Raw genomic sequence first — 15,781 nt, forward strand, 5'->3', positions numbered from 1 at the left:
CAAACAGCAAACTCTTGTCCTGAGTAATGAAATGTTGATCTCTATGCAATAAATTAGGAAAAGTTTTCTTCTTTGGCCTCATGTGTGCCAACAGCGGGCAGTTTTCCAATCTGAGCACATATGTATATAATATAAACAGCCCTTTGCTCAGTCCTAATGAACAAAATAATACTTGGTTGACTTAGTTACAGGCTTCAGAATCACTGACAACAGAAAGCATGAATCCCACAAACACACTTTCCATAAAAGAACAATATCCATCTTTTGGAATCAAGGTACATGCTTAGGCTGTTGCGGAGCACAATATGAACCACAATATTTAGCTTCATTGTTGTCAATAGCAATAGTGTTATTTCTCTTTTAGTAACAATAAAATTTGCACTCAGGCCTGGAAGAATTATTATGCATTAGCAAGTACTAATACTCATAAGCTTCAAGGGCACTTTGCAAATTGTTCTACAATAGCTTCCTTTGTTAGGAATTTCACTGTAATTACTGCTTATTTCATAATGTCTAACTAGTTTACTGCACAATAGTTTGAGAAAGTCATAATGGGTGACCCCACTCTAATGGAAAATGCAGTTCCATGAGATTCCAGGTTTGAGGGTGAAGTTATGACTGTATCTGAAACAAAACTCACTTGTGTTAATAAGAAACTGATTGGAGACCCCGGGGTGATCCACATCATGAATTGCAGCTGCAAAGATTGCAGCGAGGATTTCCAAATCAGTGAAGACAGCCTAGGAAAGAGAAAAGGAATTTATCAGAGAAGTCCTCATGTTTTATCTCTCAGCAGTTTGGGAGGCTAATATAGAGAAAGAAATCGTGCTTTTCAAATGAGTTTTCTGAGGGCAAGACATTTACGCAGAAGAAAGGTCGGCAAAGCAGCATGTGCTCTTTTAAGATGAAACAGAGATTACAGGCAAAGCTGCTGCTGAAATTTCTCACCGGTGATTTCCCTGGCAGTAAACTGAGCCCTCAGAAGAGCAGAGAGCACACAGCCTTTTGCAAGTCTGAGTACTACTGGCCACTGACTCAGCTTAAGGTTTCCCTTCTATATTCACATAGGCAATGTGGTGCTTTTAAGCTTCCATCCCACCTTTAAACCCAACAAACAACTGCCCAGCACAAAGCACTGAGCTCAAACTGGGAAACTCACATCCAGTGCGGGGGTAGAGAGCAGAACGTGTGTGGACTGGGCAACATCAGCAGCGTGGAGGCTGTTGTGGTAAGCCACATCAGAGTGGTAGTGGTCTTCTAGTGTCATCATGTACGTCACGAAAGTGTCTGATGAGATCTTGAATGTTTTCAGTAGATCTCGCTCCTGTGTAATAAACGGTACAAGGATACATGCAGATATCAAATGAGGATGTCATACAGTAGAAGGCAACAAGACAGGAAGCGATTAGGAGCTCCAAGAGTGTTGTAAAAGAGCAGCAGATTTGATCAGAAAACCACCAACCTGAAATATCGCGTACATAATGCAGGTGAGCGGCCGGTTGTGGGAATACCTGGCCACATTGAAGATGTTGAGACCCCACTTATTCAGATCCTCCAGTTCCTTTGGAAAGGACAAAAAGAGAATGGTTACAATCTTTTCCAAGGCAATTCTGCCTTTAGCATTTGCTCTGCATCTTTTGCATTTTCCAAATCTTTAGAGAGATGCAAATTCAATGCTCATTGTGGGAATTAGGTGAGTGATGAACGCATGTACTTAAAACACACCAAGACAGAGGAACTGGAAAGGGCTGATGCCAAAGCCCTTTGCAAGGGGGGTGTGCATCTCCTTGTGCAAGCAGATGCCATTTCTCTGTGTGGCAGGGGAATTATGTGTGATGTGTGTTTCCAGGCTGCAAGAAGAAATGCCCTGATCAAGGCCCCACAGCCAGTCTACTGGACATGGTGTTGTTTTAGTTCCCGTGTCTGATAACTGCTCTCCTCAGCCTCCATCATATTTTTATTATTATTTTAGGGATAGTTCCAAGGAATTTAAGAACATAGAATATGCTGTTAGGGCCTGGAGCCATTAATTACAGTATTTGTAATGGCCACATCACTTCAGGGATGCCAATTCCAGTTTTACAAGGGGATACAGTCCAGCCAGCCAGTCCATCCCCAGCTTCCAGATAACTCCCAGTTCTCGCAGAACTGCAAGAACTTGTCATACCTTGGCCAGATGGTCTTCCTTTTCTGTTTTCACACCAAATCTTGAGATGCTGGTGTTATTTAAGCTTGAACTATGCATTAATTTTTTCACTCCACTGATCTGTGTCATGAGCTGCTGTTTTTTCTTCTTCTCTCTGTCTTTCTGGGTGGGAGAAGGAATCTCCACATCATTCTGCTTGTCTGTAACCAAGAAAGGTGGAATGAGTCAACGTTGTTTGCAGTGTGAGCACCATCACACCCCGCAAAATGAACCCTTAGCTCTGCTGACTAAGTTCAAGCCCACATGTTTCTGCTGGGGCCTTCTCTATTTTGGGGACTGAACTGAACCAAAAGCAAAGCAAAACAGTCACATAACCTCTGTTTGCCCTTGGCAACACTGACCCTTCCCACTGAGCCCTGCTGGGCTGCCTTCAGCACGGTCATTGTCAAGCTGCATCACTTGGGGACACGGCACATGTCCGGGACACGGCACATGTCCAGGACACAGCTCTCCATGCCTGAAAGGCACCAGGTTCTGCTTATGGATAGATCTCAATTAATTTTTTTTACCTATTTTCAGGAAAATAAAATATATATTCAAAGCAATACATTTTTCCTCAATAGATTAAGATGAAGAATAGATACAAGATTGCATTTTCATACCCATTCTGTTGCTACTTGTAGGGCCAAACCCATCTCCATACCCCCTGCTCTTAAAACACCAACCCACTAACAAATTGGTGTCACTGATTTATTAAAGGTTTGCCCTTTACTTACGTATAGAATATCTACAACATAGAATCATAGAATAGAAACATGTATAACGTATATAGATGGATGACTGTATTATATATAAAATGTATATATATGTATAGCATATATATGTATATATAGCAATATATATATAGCATATAGCAATAACATGTATAGAATAACACAGGTCATATTTCTGTTGTCAGGCTCAGAGACAATGACAATATTAACGCACATTAAGTAGGCATCTATCTAGTGAGGCACAAACTTGGCTGTGGAGATGTGTTGAACAGATAAATCTATTCACATATGCTGCTGACTGCCTTTACCACTGATTTATCTGCTGCATTAGAATGGAGATAGAGTGGCTCATTACTTTCAGGCTAACCATGAACTCTTAGGAGAGGATGCTATAATCTCTTTGCACCTTTGCATCTCTGAGGACCTCTGGAGGGACGAAACATTGAGGCATTAGTTACCTTTGCCTTGGCTTAATTAAAAATCTCTCAAATAAGAACTAGCAGTGTGTCTGCAACACTGCAATTAAGAGGGAAGCCATTATTCACAGCCACATAAGCTGACATCAGTGGGTGTTTCCCTTGTGTCTTTCTGCTGAACAACAGAAGGACTTTCCTCTATATAATCTCTTTAGCAATGACTAACACCAGGGTAGCATAAAATGGACACATTCTTGAACAGAAATGTCCAGTTTGTTAAATCAGTTCCCCGTGGTGGTGGCAGCAGCAACACCCTTCATCCCTCAGGAAAGGGCAAGTGCTGAAAGGCCATTGTGATCCTCCTCATTTATGTGGTGTGGTCAATGAAAAAGGGCCTGTAGGGACAGGCCAAGGGGAACGGCTTTAACCTGCCAGAGGGGAGACTGAGATGAGCTCTTAGGCAGAAGCTCTTCCCTGTGAGGGTGCTGAGGCACTGGCCCAGGGTGCCCAGAGAAGCTGTGGCTGCCCCATCCCTGGCAGTGTTCAAGGCCAGGTTGGACACAGGGGCTTAGAGCAAGATGCTCCAGTGGAAGGTGTCCCTGCCCGTGGCAGGGGTTGGAGCTGGATGAGCTTTAAGGTCCCTTCCAACCCAAACCAGGCTGGGATTCTATACTGCTGAGTCCAACAGCTTCGAGTGCTGAGTGTATGTGGGATGCTGGAGCTCGTGAGGGACTCGTGCCCTGCGGTTAAGACATCTCAGAATGCATTCACTGTATGACACACAATTATTCCCATTAAGGGATTTTAAAGTGATTTCAGTAGCCAGTTGGAACTGGAACTACTGCGTGCATTTAGGACACATCACATCACTAATAATCCATGTAAGTCTGTAGCTGCTTTGTGGGAATCCATTTGCCCAGTCTTACCGCTTAGCTTCATCCGGACATCCAGAACATGACTTAATGCAGGAAGTAAAAGCAAGGCTGCCTTGCTGCTTCAGCTAAAGAGCCTGAGGCATACACAGCATGCTGGGGAGCGTGACCACCATGGCATTTTGAGGCAGCTCTTGCCCGTAGGCATCTATCTATGGGACAGAGAGACACCCAGTGTGGCTTGATACTGTGGACCTAATATAAAACCCATAAACCACACTTACAGTCAACTTAGAGGAGTCTCTATTGCACCAGGGACTAATTAGCTGAAGCCACTGTTGGTGCTAATGGGGCTCTATTATTCCCTGCACTTGGGCTGGGTCAGGTAACTGCACTTCCCTTTGCAGGTCTTGACAATGGGTCTTATCCATCCCTATTCTGCTTCTTCTCACATAGTCTTGTAACGGTGACGTCCTCCCTGGTTTGTGACAGTTTGAGAGCCACTCAGCCTCTTTGGGCTGTGTTGCCAAGTGGCGCAGGCTCACCAGATTGGGGCAGATTGCAGCTTAATTGCGCATATTAAAAAGAAATGAGTAAAGCTTTTAAAAGGATCGCAAAGCTTTTTTTAGGAAGTCATGCTGTCACACCTTTATAAATAACTTTTTTCTCCCTTTGATTGAAAATTTAATGCCCAAAATAGCAGGAGTCTACGACTGGGGAAGCTGAGCGAGCAATCAAAAAGACACATGTGAATAGGATTTATCTATTAATTTATCTTCAACCAGTACTAGAGGGGCTAACTTATAGATATTAAAACCTTCACTTTTGTTCAGGCTCTAGACTTCATTAAATGAGCTGAGGAAAGCATCAAGAGCCAAGGCACCAGAGGGGCCAGCCCTGCTGTCAGTCTGGTCAGTGAGAGCAAGGACTCCAGCTTTAAATCCCTGCGAAGGACAAAGATGAAAACTGGTGGTTTTCATAGAACAGAACCTTGGAACGGTTTGTGTTGGAAGGGACCTTAAAGCTCACCCAGTTCCAACCCCTGCCATGGGCAGGGACCCCTTCCACTGGAGCATCTTGCTCCAAGCCCCTGTGTCCAACCTGGCCTTGAACACTGCCAGGGATGGGGCAGCCACAGCTTCTCTGGGCACCCTGGGCCAGCGCCTCAGCACCCTCACAGGGAAGAGCTTCTGCCTAAGAGCTCATCTCAGTCTCCCCTCTGGCAGGTTAAAGCCATTCCCCTTGGCCTGTCCCTGCAGGCCCTTGTCCAGCTTTCTTGTAGCCCCTTTAGGTACAGCGCAAAGCTTCATTTTATATGCAAATGGTCACAAATTCTAAAGCTGCTTGAGAACACAGAAGATTCAGGGGTTTATAACAAATCTATTTTGCAAACCCAGAGGATTCATTCCTGTCAGCAGTCCTACAAGATCCAACAAAACTAATGACATTCAAAATACTGCTCCTACTCCTTATTCTGACTTCCAGTGCAACACGAGCAAACACACACAGAGTAATATAGAAGATAAAATGGCTGGGCTGAACCTGCTTCTCTGACCCCTGTCTCTGAGGGGGGAAGATGCAGCTGCATGAGGCAGCAGTTGCAAGGATGAGAGGATGCAGTTGGGCTTGTGTGACTTTGTCCTTTACGTAAGGTCAACACAAAACCAAATACTGCACGAGGCAGCTACCAGCAGCTTAATGCAATCTGAGCAGCAACCTCTTTTCATTTGGAGAAGGCATTCCACTGTGGATAGACTTATCCAAACCCTCTATTATTCCCCTCCCTTGATCCGTTTTGAAAGTGAAAAATCAAAACTAATGCTCTGCCCTAAAGGCAAATGGGGCACAAGTGCTGACTGGTGGCTGTGAGGCTTCCATTCATCATGAGCTTTGAGTCACCCGAAAGCTTGGGATGTGATTCCTTACCCAGGAAAGTGTTGGAAATGTACTCGGACACCTGGTTACCGGAGCGGCTCATCTCGGAAAGGTGTGTCAGCTCCCGGTTCAGCATCCTCTTGAACTGGGAGGGAAAGAGCACAGACAAAAGATGGTATTTTTCTGGATGCTTTTCCAAATTAACACAGCTTTATCAGAAGCGAGTTCACAAATGAGATGTTAAAAGCAAAATCCTGGAGGTATTTGGAATGGAGTCAGCTGCATATGGTTTCATTTAGATACTGCTCAGCAGCATCATAACGAGAGATTTCTTTTCAGTACACGAAACTGCAAAATTCATTTCCTCCACAGATACATACTAGTTTTTACTGCAAGAAATGAGAAGATAACGTTTCAGGTAATCTCGCTGAACGATCAAATTCTTGGTTTTAAATCCCACATCCTGTAACCTTCTTTTGTTCTGTGTTTCCTAAGTTTGCTCCATTTTGTATTATGCAAGTAAAAGACAACTGCATAGAAGAGCGTAACAGAGGAGAAATATGCCATGAATCTGAACATGTGCTTGGATCACTGCAGTAAAATGCAGGATTCAAGCATTCATTCCCCCAGAGATACATGCTACGATCCTCCAAATTTTACAATCACGTTTTCATTGCTGCATCATGTTATCCTGCACCACTGAATTCCCAAAGGGGGGAAAAATTACATACATGCAAGCTGCATGCACAGTACAAACGAATGTACAGCTCTCGCCCTGCAGGACACACAAATAACCATTTAAAAGCATGTTTTCCTTATAGAGGTTCTATCCAAGCAATACAGCACAGAAACCAGTCACAAGCCTCGAGGATTTAAACCCACCTTAATATAACCCCAAGATACAGACAATAAATAGTTGGCTTCAGGCATTTTGGAAAACTCCTCAGCACTGTCCACAGATCCTCACGGAGAAGTCGCTGGTCAGATGGGAATGCTCCTCGGGCACACACGGACACCCCCTCCCCAGTCAATCACAGAAGGCAGCATCCATCAGAGCCGGAGATCCCTCTGAACCTGGCGGCTGCTAATCCCAGACAAAGCCAAGCCCGGCACAGCATCTTTGCAGAGGGCTGAACGTGGGTGTATTTGCTCGCAGGAGAGAATAATGAAATCAGGGGCTGCACGGAGGAACGAGAACGGATCCAAACGCATCCAGCTGGAAGCACTTAGGGATTACGAATGGTCCTGGTTGCTTAATTGGCTGAAGGGGGTCCCCACTCCGCCTCAGCCTTGCTCAGCTGCTCTCTCTGACATGAAAATGATGCTGGTTTCCGAGGGGCTGCCGGCTCTAGTCACACAGCCATCTTTTGATGAGGGAGATTAAAATGGAGGAAGCTCTGTGCATATTTAAATAAGTCAAAAGTAGGCAGTAGCTCTTCTCCTTTTCTGCTTTGGTTTAATCCTCTTCGTTACAGAGGCTGAGGATTTCCAAAGCAAGGATTCACACAGGGGTTTTGAAAAGCCTCGTTTTTACTTTTTCAGTGAGATGACAGAGATTTCTCCCCTACGTGGTGAAAGGCAATGTAGCAAAACGCACCTTCATGACATAGAATTATTTTTCAGTCATAAACTAATAATAACCTTAAATCTGTAATGTCAGTGTACACTTAATGAATCCTTCCTTACAAGTATATATTCACAACCCTGATGTCAAGATTCAATCCTTTCTGTATTTTTGAGTTGAGACTGACATGCAATGACTTTATTAGGAAGCTGTTCCTTTTAGCATCAGATCAAAAGCAAAGCCCATTGCACTGCGTATGTGATAGAGATCACAGTGAGGAATCGCCGCTGATGCGCAGCACTCGCTGCTTTAGGACGTCCTTGGTGACTGTTGGCTGCAATACACTGCACGACAGCAGCCAGCATTCCGAAAATAAAAGTGCAATCTGTGGTCTAAAAATCATTTCCTTTCTCCATTAAACGTTATCAGCCTCGCCTGGAACGGCATCACGGGGCTTCCTCACGTGCTGCAGGACATGCAGGGATGGGGGAGCTGGTGCTGCATCACATCCCCTTGTCCCTGCTGCAGCAGCTGATGCAAGCAGGGAGATGCGGAGCCTGCAGACAGCCCACGCAGAGCCTGCAGCTCCCTGAAAATCCCCCCGTGCTGGCCAAGCATGGCTCCACCTGCAGCTCAGCACCATCCAGATGGGACTCCCCCTCAAGCCTTTTGGCCACAAGGATCACATAGAGCAACACGAAGCTGTGAAGACGTCGTCTTCTCTTCTTAAATTCATGGTTATCAGAGGTGGAAAGCTGATGTCATCTCCCTTTTGCCATGTGAGCAGACCAAAGATGGGTGCCATCTGCTCACACTCTGCCGTCATCACCTCTGCTGTCTTCTCTTACAGCATCCTGCCTTGCCCTGCCAGTGTGAATGCCCACTTTCCAGGTTACTCAACCAGTTTCAATACTGTCTCATGGGATCTGGGCAAGAGCAGGATGAGAAGGATGCCATCTCATGGGATACAGGCAAGAGCAGGATGAGAAGGATGCCATCTCATGGGATACAGGCAAGAGCAGGATGAGAAGGATGCCATCTCATGGGATACAGGCAGGAGTGGGCAGTGAAAGATGCCATCTGATGGGATATGGGCAGGAGTAAGACATGAAAGATGCCATCTTATGAGATATGGGTGGGAGTAAAACATGACAGGTGCCATCTCATGGGATACGGGCAGGAGTGGGATGTGAAAGATGCCATCTCATGAGATACGTGCATGAGTGGGATATGAAGGATGACATCCCACAGTGCTGGGTCATGGGCTTCAGCTCACAAGGTCCCCAGTAAACTTCACGTCAACCAAGAGAGACAAAAGCCTTTTGAAACTCCTAAGAGAGACCTCAGTGATGGAGAGTGAGTGGCAGGAAGATAAGAACCAAGCAAAGAAAGCCCGTGGGAGGAGGAGAGCTCTGACCCCGCCATTCCTCACACTGACGTACTTTGGCTGGTCACAAGCCCTGGCCACCAACACGTGGATGCTCCCACAGGCTCCCAGCGAAGCATGTGCTGAAACGCTGCTGTGGACCGAGGCCTTTATCTTTACACGGAGAACACCACAATCAGATGATGACACAAACACGCTTTCGGCAGTGTTGAATCAGGCAGGTTTGCTATACAATCCCCCCTTTCAGGCAACTAATCACAAGGGGTGGGCAAAGGGGTGAAAAAACGCCTTTACCTCACAACTGCCTTCCTCCAGGACAAAGGGTGGCTGCTGCCTTCTCACACAGGCACAGAGCCATTACTTGGGTTCCACAAGGTCACCCAAGCCATCCGCAGCGGAGATGAGGCCAGATACAAGACCTTGAGATTCTCTATCTTTAACCAGAAACCTGTCCCCTTCATCTCCTCCAACAGCCTCACTCCTGCTCTCTTTGCCAGGCTTTTAATTAGCAACCTCTTATGAAGGCAGACAGCAGGATCCCAGGGCTGCGAAAAGCACTGCGGGGGCCAGACCCAGCCGAGACACCCACAGCGCTGTGAGAAAACACACACGCTTTGCAAAGCTCGCTGCAGTTTAACATCTGAGGGATGCTGGCACCTACGGAGGGTTGCATAGAATCACAGAATCAACCAGGCTGGAAAAGCCCTTTAAGCTCATCCAGTCCAACCATTCCCCTGCACTGCCAAGGCCACCCCTAACCCATGGCACTGAGGCCTCGTCTCCATGGGGTGTGAACCCTTGCAGGGACGGTGCCTGCAGCCCTGCCCTGGGCAGCCTGTTCCAATGCCTGAGCACCCTCTGGGGCAGGAATTGTTCCTCAGCTCCATCTAAACCTGCCCTGGTGCAGCTTGAGGCCGGTTCCTCTTGTCCCATCCCTTGTTCCTTGGGAGCAGAGCCCAGCCCCTCCTGGCTCCATCCTCCTCTCAGGCACTTGTAGGGAGCCATCAGGTCCCCCCTGAGCCTTCTCTTCTCCAGCCCTTCCCCATCACACTTGGGCTCCAGGCCCTGCACCAGCTCCGTTGCCCTTCTCTGGCCCCGCTCCAGCCCCTCAATGTCTCTCTTGTAGAGAGGGGCCCAGAGCTGAACACAGGATTCCAGGTGCAGCCTCACCAGGGGACAATCACTGCCCTGGTCCTGCTGCCACACTGGTGCTGGTATAGGCCAGGATACCCTTTATCTAATAACACTGTACCTTTAAAAACCAACCCAGTTCAGCCTGCTGATGGTGCACATGGAAACCATGATGTCCTCACTGCTCCCAGGGGGTATCTGGGACTACTCCTGAGCTTCCCTTGATGTGAGGATGCTCGGGAGCAACACTGCTTGCTCTGAACCGCACTGCCATTTGCCTGCAGGCAGAGAAAGCAGGTCACTGCCTCTGTCCAGATCGATGCCTGATGTCATGTGCAAAGCTCTGCAACCATCCCTTCGTTGAATTGATGTGACAGCAAAGGGTAAACCAAACAGATTGCACGCTAGTGATGAGAAAATACCAACTGCTCTGCCACTGAGCAAACAGAAGTGTTGCTGCTTCAGAGAGCTCCTGCGTGGCCCTCAGCTTGGCAATTAGGATCGTGCCCATCAGCAACATAGGGACACGTGCTCTTATTTTCATAATTAATAATAATCGCAGGGCCTTTTCCAAAGGAAATCAGCACTGATAACTCCCTGTGCAGATGGGAACTGAAAAACGCATGTGGATGCAATAGGATGTACACGGGAGGGGATGGCCATCCCAGTCCAAGGGAGTCTTCATAGAATCCCAGCCTGGTTTGGGTTGGAAGGGACCTTAAAGCTCCTCCAGCTCCAACCCCTGCCACGGGCAGGGACCCCTTCCACTGGAGCAGCTTGCTCCAAGCCCCTGTGTCCAACCTGGCCTTGAACACTGCCAGGGATGGGGCAGCCACAGCTTCTCTGGGCACCCTGGGCCAGCGCCTCAGCACCCTCACAGGGAAGAGCTTCTGCCTAAGATCTAACCTGAATTTTCCCTGTTTAAGTGTGAACCCATCACCCCTTGTCCTATCACTCCAGTGCCTGATAAAGAGTCCCTCTGCAGCATCCATCCTTAAAAAGAAGCAAGACCAAGAAGCAGGCTCAGTGCTCCCTTCTCTGTACCCCAAAGCTGACCATGGGACCATGCAATCAACACATTTAGCTGACGAAAAGAGTGCAGATAACGTGTGTAAGATGTTAAGCCCCAGCTGAGGTCTGTATTAACCAACCAGCCATGGTGCTCCAGCTGACCTTCCCAGCAAGCCACAGAGGTCTCAAACCATCTGGAGGGTTGTGTGAGAAAATGCCATCGCATGGCGTGGAGCTTTCCTGTTTTGCACGCTCTGCAGTAACTGCACAAGGCATCTGAAGCGAATTAAGCCTCCCAGAAATTGAATCACTCTTTGATTACCAGCAGTGACCCCTTCTCATGCGTGCTCTGCTAGAGGGAATCACAGTTTCTCTCCAGCTTCCCAGTCGTGCGTCTGTGTGGCAATTTCCTTGATTACTGTTGGGAAGGTTCCCTCGCAGTTCCCCTCTTGGCTGCCCACGCTGCTGCTCATGGCTTCCCTGCACTGCCACTTGCAATGCTGGCTTTAACGTCTTCAGTGCAGCGTGGGGCTGAGCGCTGGCCCCAGCACAAGGCTCAGCAAGGACCCGACCATGGGGACCTCTGTGGTGGCATCGGCACCGAGCGCATGGCAGCTCCTTCAGCCCATCCCAACCAAACCTTCTGCAGATGAAGCTCACCTGCCTTCATTTTCGTGCTGAGGAAGAAGATTTGGTCTGATTTATGGTAGGAATTACCAGATTTAGGAGCCCAAGCATGCCCGGAGTGCACTGGCTCCAGGGCTGCCACGTGTGATTTGGGGTGGAGCCCAGGGCAGCATGCAGCCCCAATGCTTCAGTGTGGAAAATCCCACCTTCCTGGCTCCTTATGGAAGAAACGGACCTCCTCCTTTCCTAGGTAGGTTAGGGAGAGCCACACAGAGTTCTTGGCCTTTCCAGCCCCATGCTGTTACTCCTGTTCCTATTCCCCCTTAGAGTGGGGCATGAGAGGTGTTGCTGGTGCTTTACAGGGAAAAGAAAGACAGGAGAATGGATCTGCTGCTGATGTAAAGCCTTTGAAGTCAATTTATACCAGCTGGGGTTCCCTGAGGCCAAGAGTCCTTATGCAAAGAGGCGGCTTAAAAAAGCTGTAGTCCTTTGCAGGAGCTGAGGGCAATTTCAAGATAAAAGAGCTGCTGAGATGCTGTGGGCTCCAGCCTGGAGAACCTGAGGAGAGCGGGGTCCCACCCCACACTTTGATGAGGAATCTCGGTGCAGATCTGCAGTGTGTAAAGATGTTTATAAACTGTGTTCCTGGCGACCCACCCTTCTGACGCAAACACCACGTCCCTCGCTCCTCCAGCGCTCCTCGAGACCTCAGAACAAAGGGGTTTGTGGTACGAGGGCTCCTCTCGCCTTTGATTTCCACCCAAAGGCAGCTGGGCTGAAGCCTCCTCGGAGTAATTGCCCTGGTAAATTACTACAGGTCCAGAGGCACAATTAAACTACGGTGGATCTGTTTTAACAGCTTTTCTCCTGGGAGTGAGTGGATGGCCAGCCCTGGGAGCTGGGAAGAGTTGACACTCACCTGCCTGTGTGATGGAGCAGGAACGAGAGTCCAGCCGGAAATTATTTACACACAGGAGGGAAATTACTCATCCGTGGATACAGCAACCAGGTCCAGGAGTGAATGCGTAATGCTTTTGTCTGGAGCCCTGGTTACTCAAGGGGAATGGATGCGACACTCATGTGCTACTAGAGATTTTAAACTGAGATTCATCTCATTGTCTGTATTGGAGAGCTAGAAGAAGGGTTTGTTAATTCCTAGCCCTCTCTTCCGCACATGGATACCTCATTCCTGTATTGCACAGACGCACCTAACCCGTAGGCAGACAGAACTCCAGGAGTTAAGATTTTGCTTGGGCACAGGCAGAGCGATGCTCACTGGGTGCGATGCTGGGTACCGCTGGTCAGAACCAGACCTGGTACTTCCACTCCTGAGCGGTCCAGGAAGCACATCTCCGGCACACCAACACCGTGTAACTTGCTGAAGGCAATTCTTCATTCCTCTGGGTTTTATCCCAAACTACATTTGGAAACATGTGGAAGTGCTGGCACAGGGTGCCCAGAGGAGCTGTGGCTGCCCCATCCCTGGCAGTGTTCAAGGCCAGGTTGGACACAGGGGCTTGGAGCAAGCTGCTCCAGTGGAAGGGGTCCCTGCCCGTGGCAGGGGTTGGAGCTGGGTGAGCTTTAAGGTCCCTTCCAACACAAACCAGGCTGGGATATGAAAACCTGCTGATTTTGGAGTGCTGGAGCATTTCTTTTGTTGTTTCTTCCAAAGTCTGCAAGTCAAAAGAGTTAAAAATCTCTGGTTTACAGGAACAGTAACGGGATCGTGATCTGCCTTTTCCTGACATTACCTCACTTACAGAAACTGTGTCAAACACATTCTCAGCTGTCCTTGTTCCCTCATAATTCCCATTGATTTTCCTTTTTAAGCACTGCCATGAAGGACAGTGGGATGGGGCATTTCAATGTTTAAAGAAATTAGAAGCCTGTTTCACACAAGAGAACAGTTTTGGGCATATTTCAGTGCCTGCAGAAAAGTGGGATGGTTGCAGTCAACTATCAGTCATTAGAGAAATCAAATGCTTTTTCAGCTCTTTCTTAGTTGTTGTTTCCTAAAACAATATAGTTTTTAATGTGCTAGAAACTATTTTTTAATGAGATACAAAGTACTATTTGTTTTTTGGGGTTTTCTTGTTTTCCCTTCAGCTTATTTTTTAAACCAAAAAGTAAACAGAGGGTTATGAAATCGCCAATTTCACATCAAAGGCGGGTTGATTTATATATGTGTTCAAAGGCAGACTTGAAAGCAGTAACATCATGACCAACTTGTTGGCCTGATGTTATTAGAATAATTTAAGAATCCACAATGTAAATGTTGATAAATAAATAGCACGTTGCCATAAATCAGCATGTGGCTGCTCATGAAAGCACCGAGCTCTATCTGATGTAGACAGAGCAATATTCAGATTTTACCAGTGAAGTTTAGCATTTCTGAAAGCAGCAGAACCTCCCTGGGGTGGGACAGATTGATGCAACACAGGGCTTCAGAAGTGATGGAGTGGAACCTGAAGCAGGAGCTTTCGCACCGGTACCAGTTCCAGCTCATTTCCAGACAAATGAGACTTGAAACATGCAAATTGCATTCAAATGCCGGAAAGGAACAACTCCCCATAGGATCCTGCCCAAGGAAAGTGTTGTGCATTAGCACTGCCTAGAAATGATACTGAATTTCCTTATTGAAAAGCAGGTTCGGGGCATGTTACTCACTTACTGGGAACAGGTAGGGCAGAGGAAAAACCCCCTCCACCCAATGCTGGGGAATGGGTAAGGTCATGGAGAAACTACCCCGTTTGCTTTCCTGAAAGTGGATGTGTCATGTGTTTGTAAGGTGTGCCCTGCCCGCTGGAGCTGTTGTTGGCACAGGGAGAAAATGCCTGCCATGCCCTGCAGGGACAAATCTGCTCAGCACCTCCGGGATCCGGGCAGTCCTGCAGCGCCTGGTGCCGAGGAATTCAAGTCTTGGTGTATCCAGCACCATCGTGTTTGGTACCCAACAGCCCTCAGTTTGGATTTATGTCTGTTGGGATTGATATGGGGTAGCAGGGCTGAGAGAGTTGGAGATTTCATGCTGCACGGTGTGACGAAGCACATGGTGTGTATCTTCTTGGGTGGAAAAGACATTACTAATCCTCGGGTGGATCAGACTTTAAGAAGCTCTTCCCTGTGAGGGTGCTGAGGCGCTGGCACAGGGTGCCCAGAGGAGCTGTGGCTGCCCCATCCCTGGCAGTGTTCAAGGCCAGGTTGGACACAGGGGCTTGGAGCAAGCTGCTCCAGTGGAAGGTGTCCCTGCCCGTGGCAGGGGTTGGAGCTGGGTGAGCTTTAAGGTCTCTTCCAACACAAACCATTCTATGAAGACCCGTAGCAGCAGGGTATGGCCCAGGCTGCAGCCTGAACTGAAGCTTTGGCTTCCTTTGGAAGAAGCTCAGATTGGTTTCTGCTTTATCCAAAATGCTCTTCCTATACTTAAATAAGTCTCTTCTAGCCAACTAATACACGCAACTAGACCTGGAGTCTACAGATCAGCTTATTTGATTTGGCATGGGTTTCCTCACCGGCAAGTACCAAACTGCGCACAGGAAGAGCTCTCAACTGGACACAAACTCAGCAGTGATCCCCTGGGAACCACACTCTCTCTCCATCATTAGAAAGTGCATTTTGTAACATAAACCAAATTGTAAGGAGGAAAGACCACACAAATGGCACGTCAGAGGGAAGAGGTAACTCCCAAATTAGCACCACTTCTTCCCGAGTGGCTGAGCACAGTGTGATGAGTGCTCATAGCAGTTTTTCATCCCAGCCCCGCTTTGATTCTTCACTCCAACAAGAGGCAAGGAAGTAAAGCCAGAAACAAGCAAACAAACCACGTTCGTTCTGCAAAATCACTTTTACAGAGTGGTGGAAAACTGTCTGTCATGTTAACTGCAAGAGGAAAATCAGGAGGGAGAGATGCCGAGTGCCAGCCTGGGCTGAAGGCTCGGAAGCATCAGCAGAATGGAAACCGACAGCAGCTCGTTTGTTG

At 47.7% G+C, this 15,781-nt stretch overlaps 1 protein-coding gene across 3 annotated transcripts in view; it reads right to left on the bottom strand.

Moving 5' to 3' along the window:
• The window catches only part of PDE4B (phosphodiesterase 4B), a gene marked incomplete at its 5' end in the record, with an annotated part of 194,740 nt that overhangs the window by 8,489 nt on the left and 170,470 nt on the right, over positions 1-15,781 (bottom strand). For all 3 annotated transcript variants that reach the window (XM_080623584.1, XM_080623583.1, XM_080623585.1), the window contains 5 exons: positions 641-740; positions 1,160-1,324; positions 1,463-1,561; positions 2,168-2,346; positions 6,134-6,227. In XM_080623584.1, the coding sequence (XP_080479710.1) occupies positions 641-740; positions 1,160-1,324; positions 1,463-1,561; positions 2,168-2,346; positions 6,134-6,227 (637 nt within the window). The remainder of the gene's footprint in view (positions 1-640; positions 741-1,159; positions 1,325-1,462; positions 1,562-2,167; positions 2,347-6,133; positions 6,228-15,781) is intronic.

The sequence above is a fragment of the Psittacula echo genome (assembly GCF_963264785.1).
Source record: "Psittacula echo genome assembly, chromosome: 7".
Classification (NCBI taxonomy): Eukaryota; Metazoa; Chordata; class Aves; order Psittaciformes; family Psittacidae; genus Psittacula; species Psittacula echo.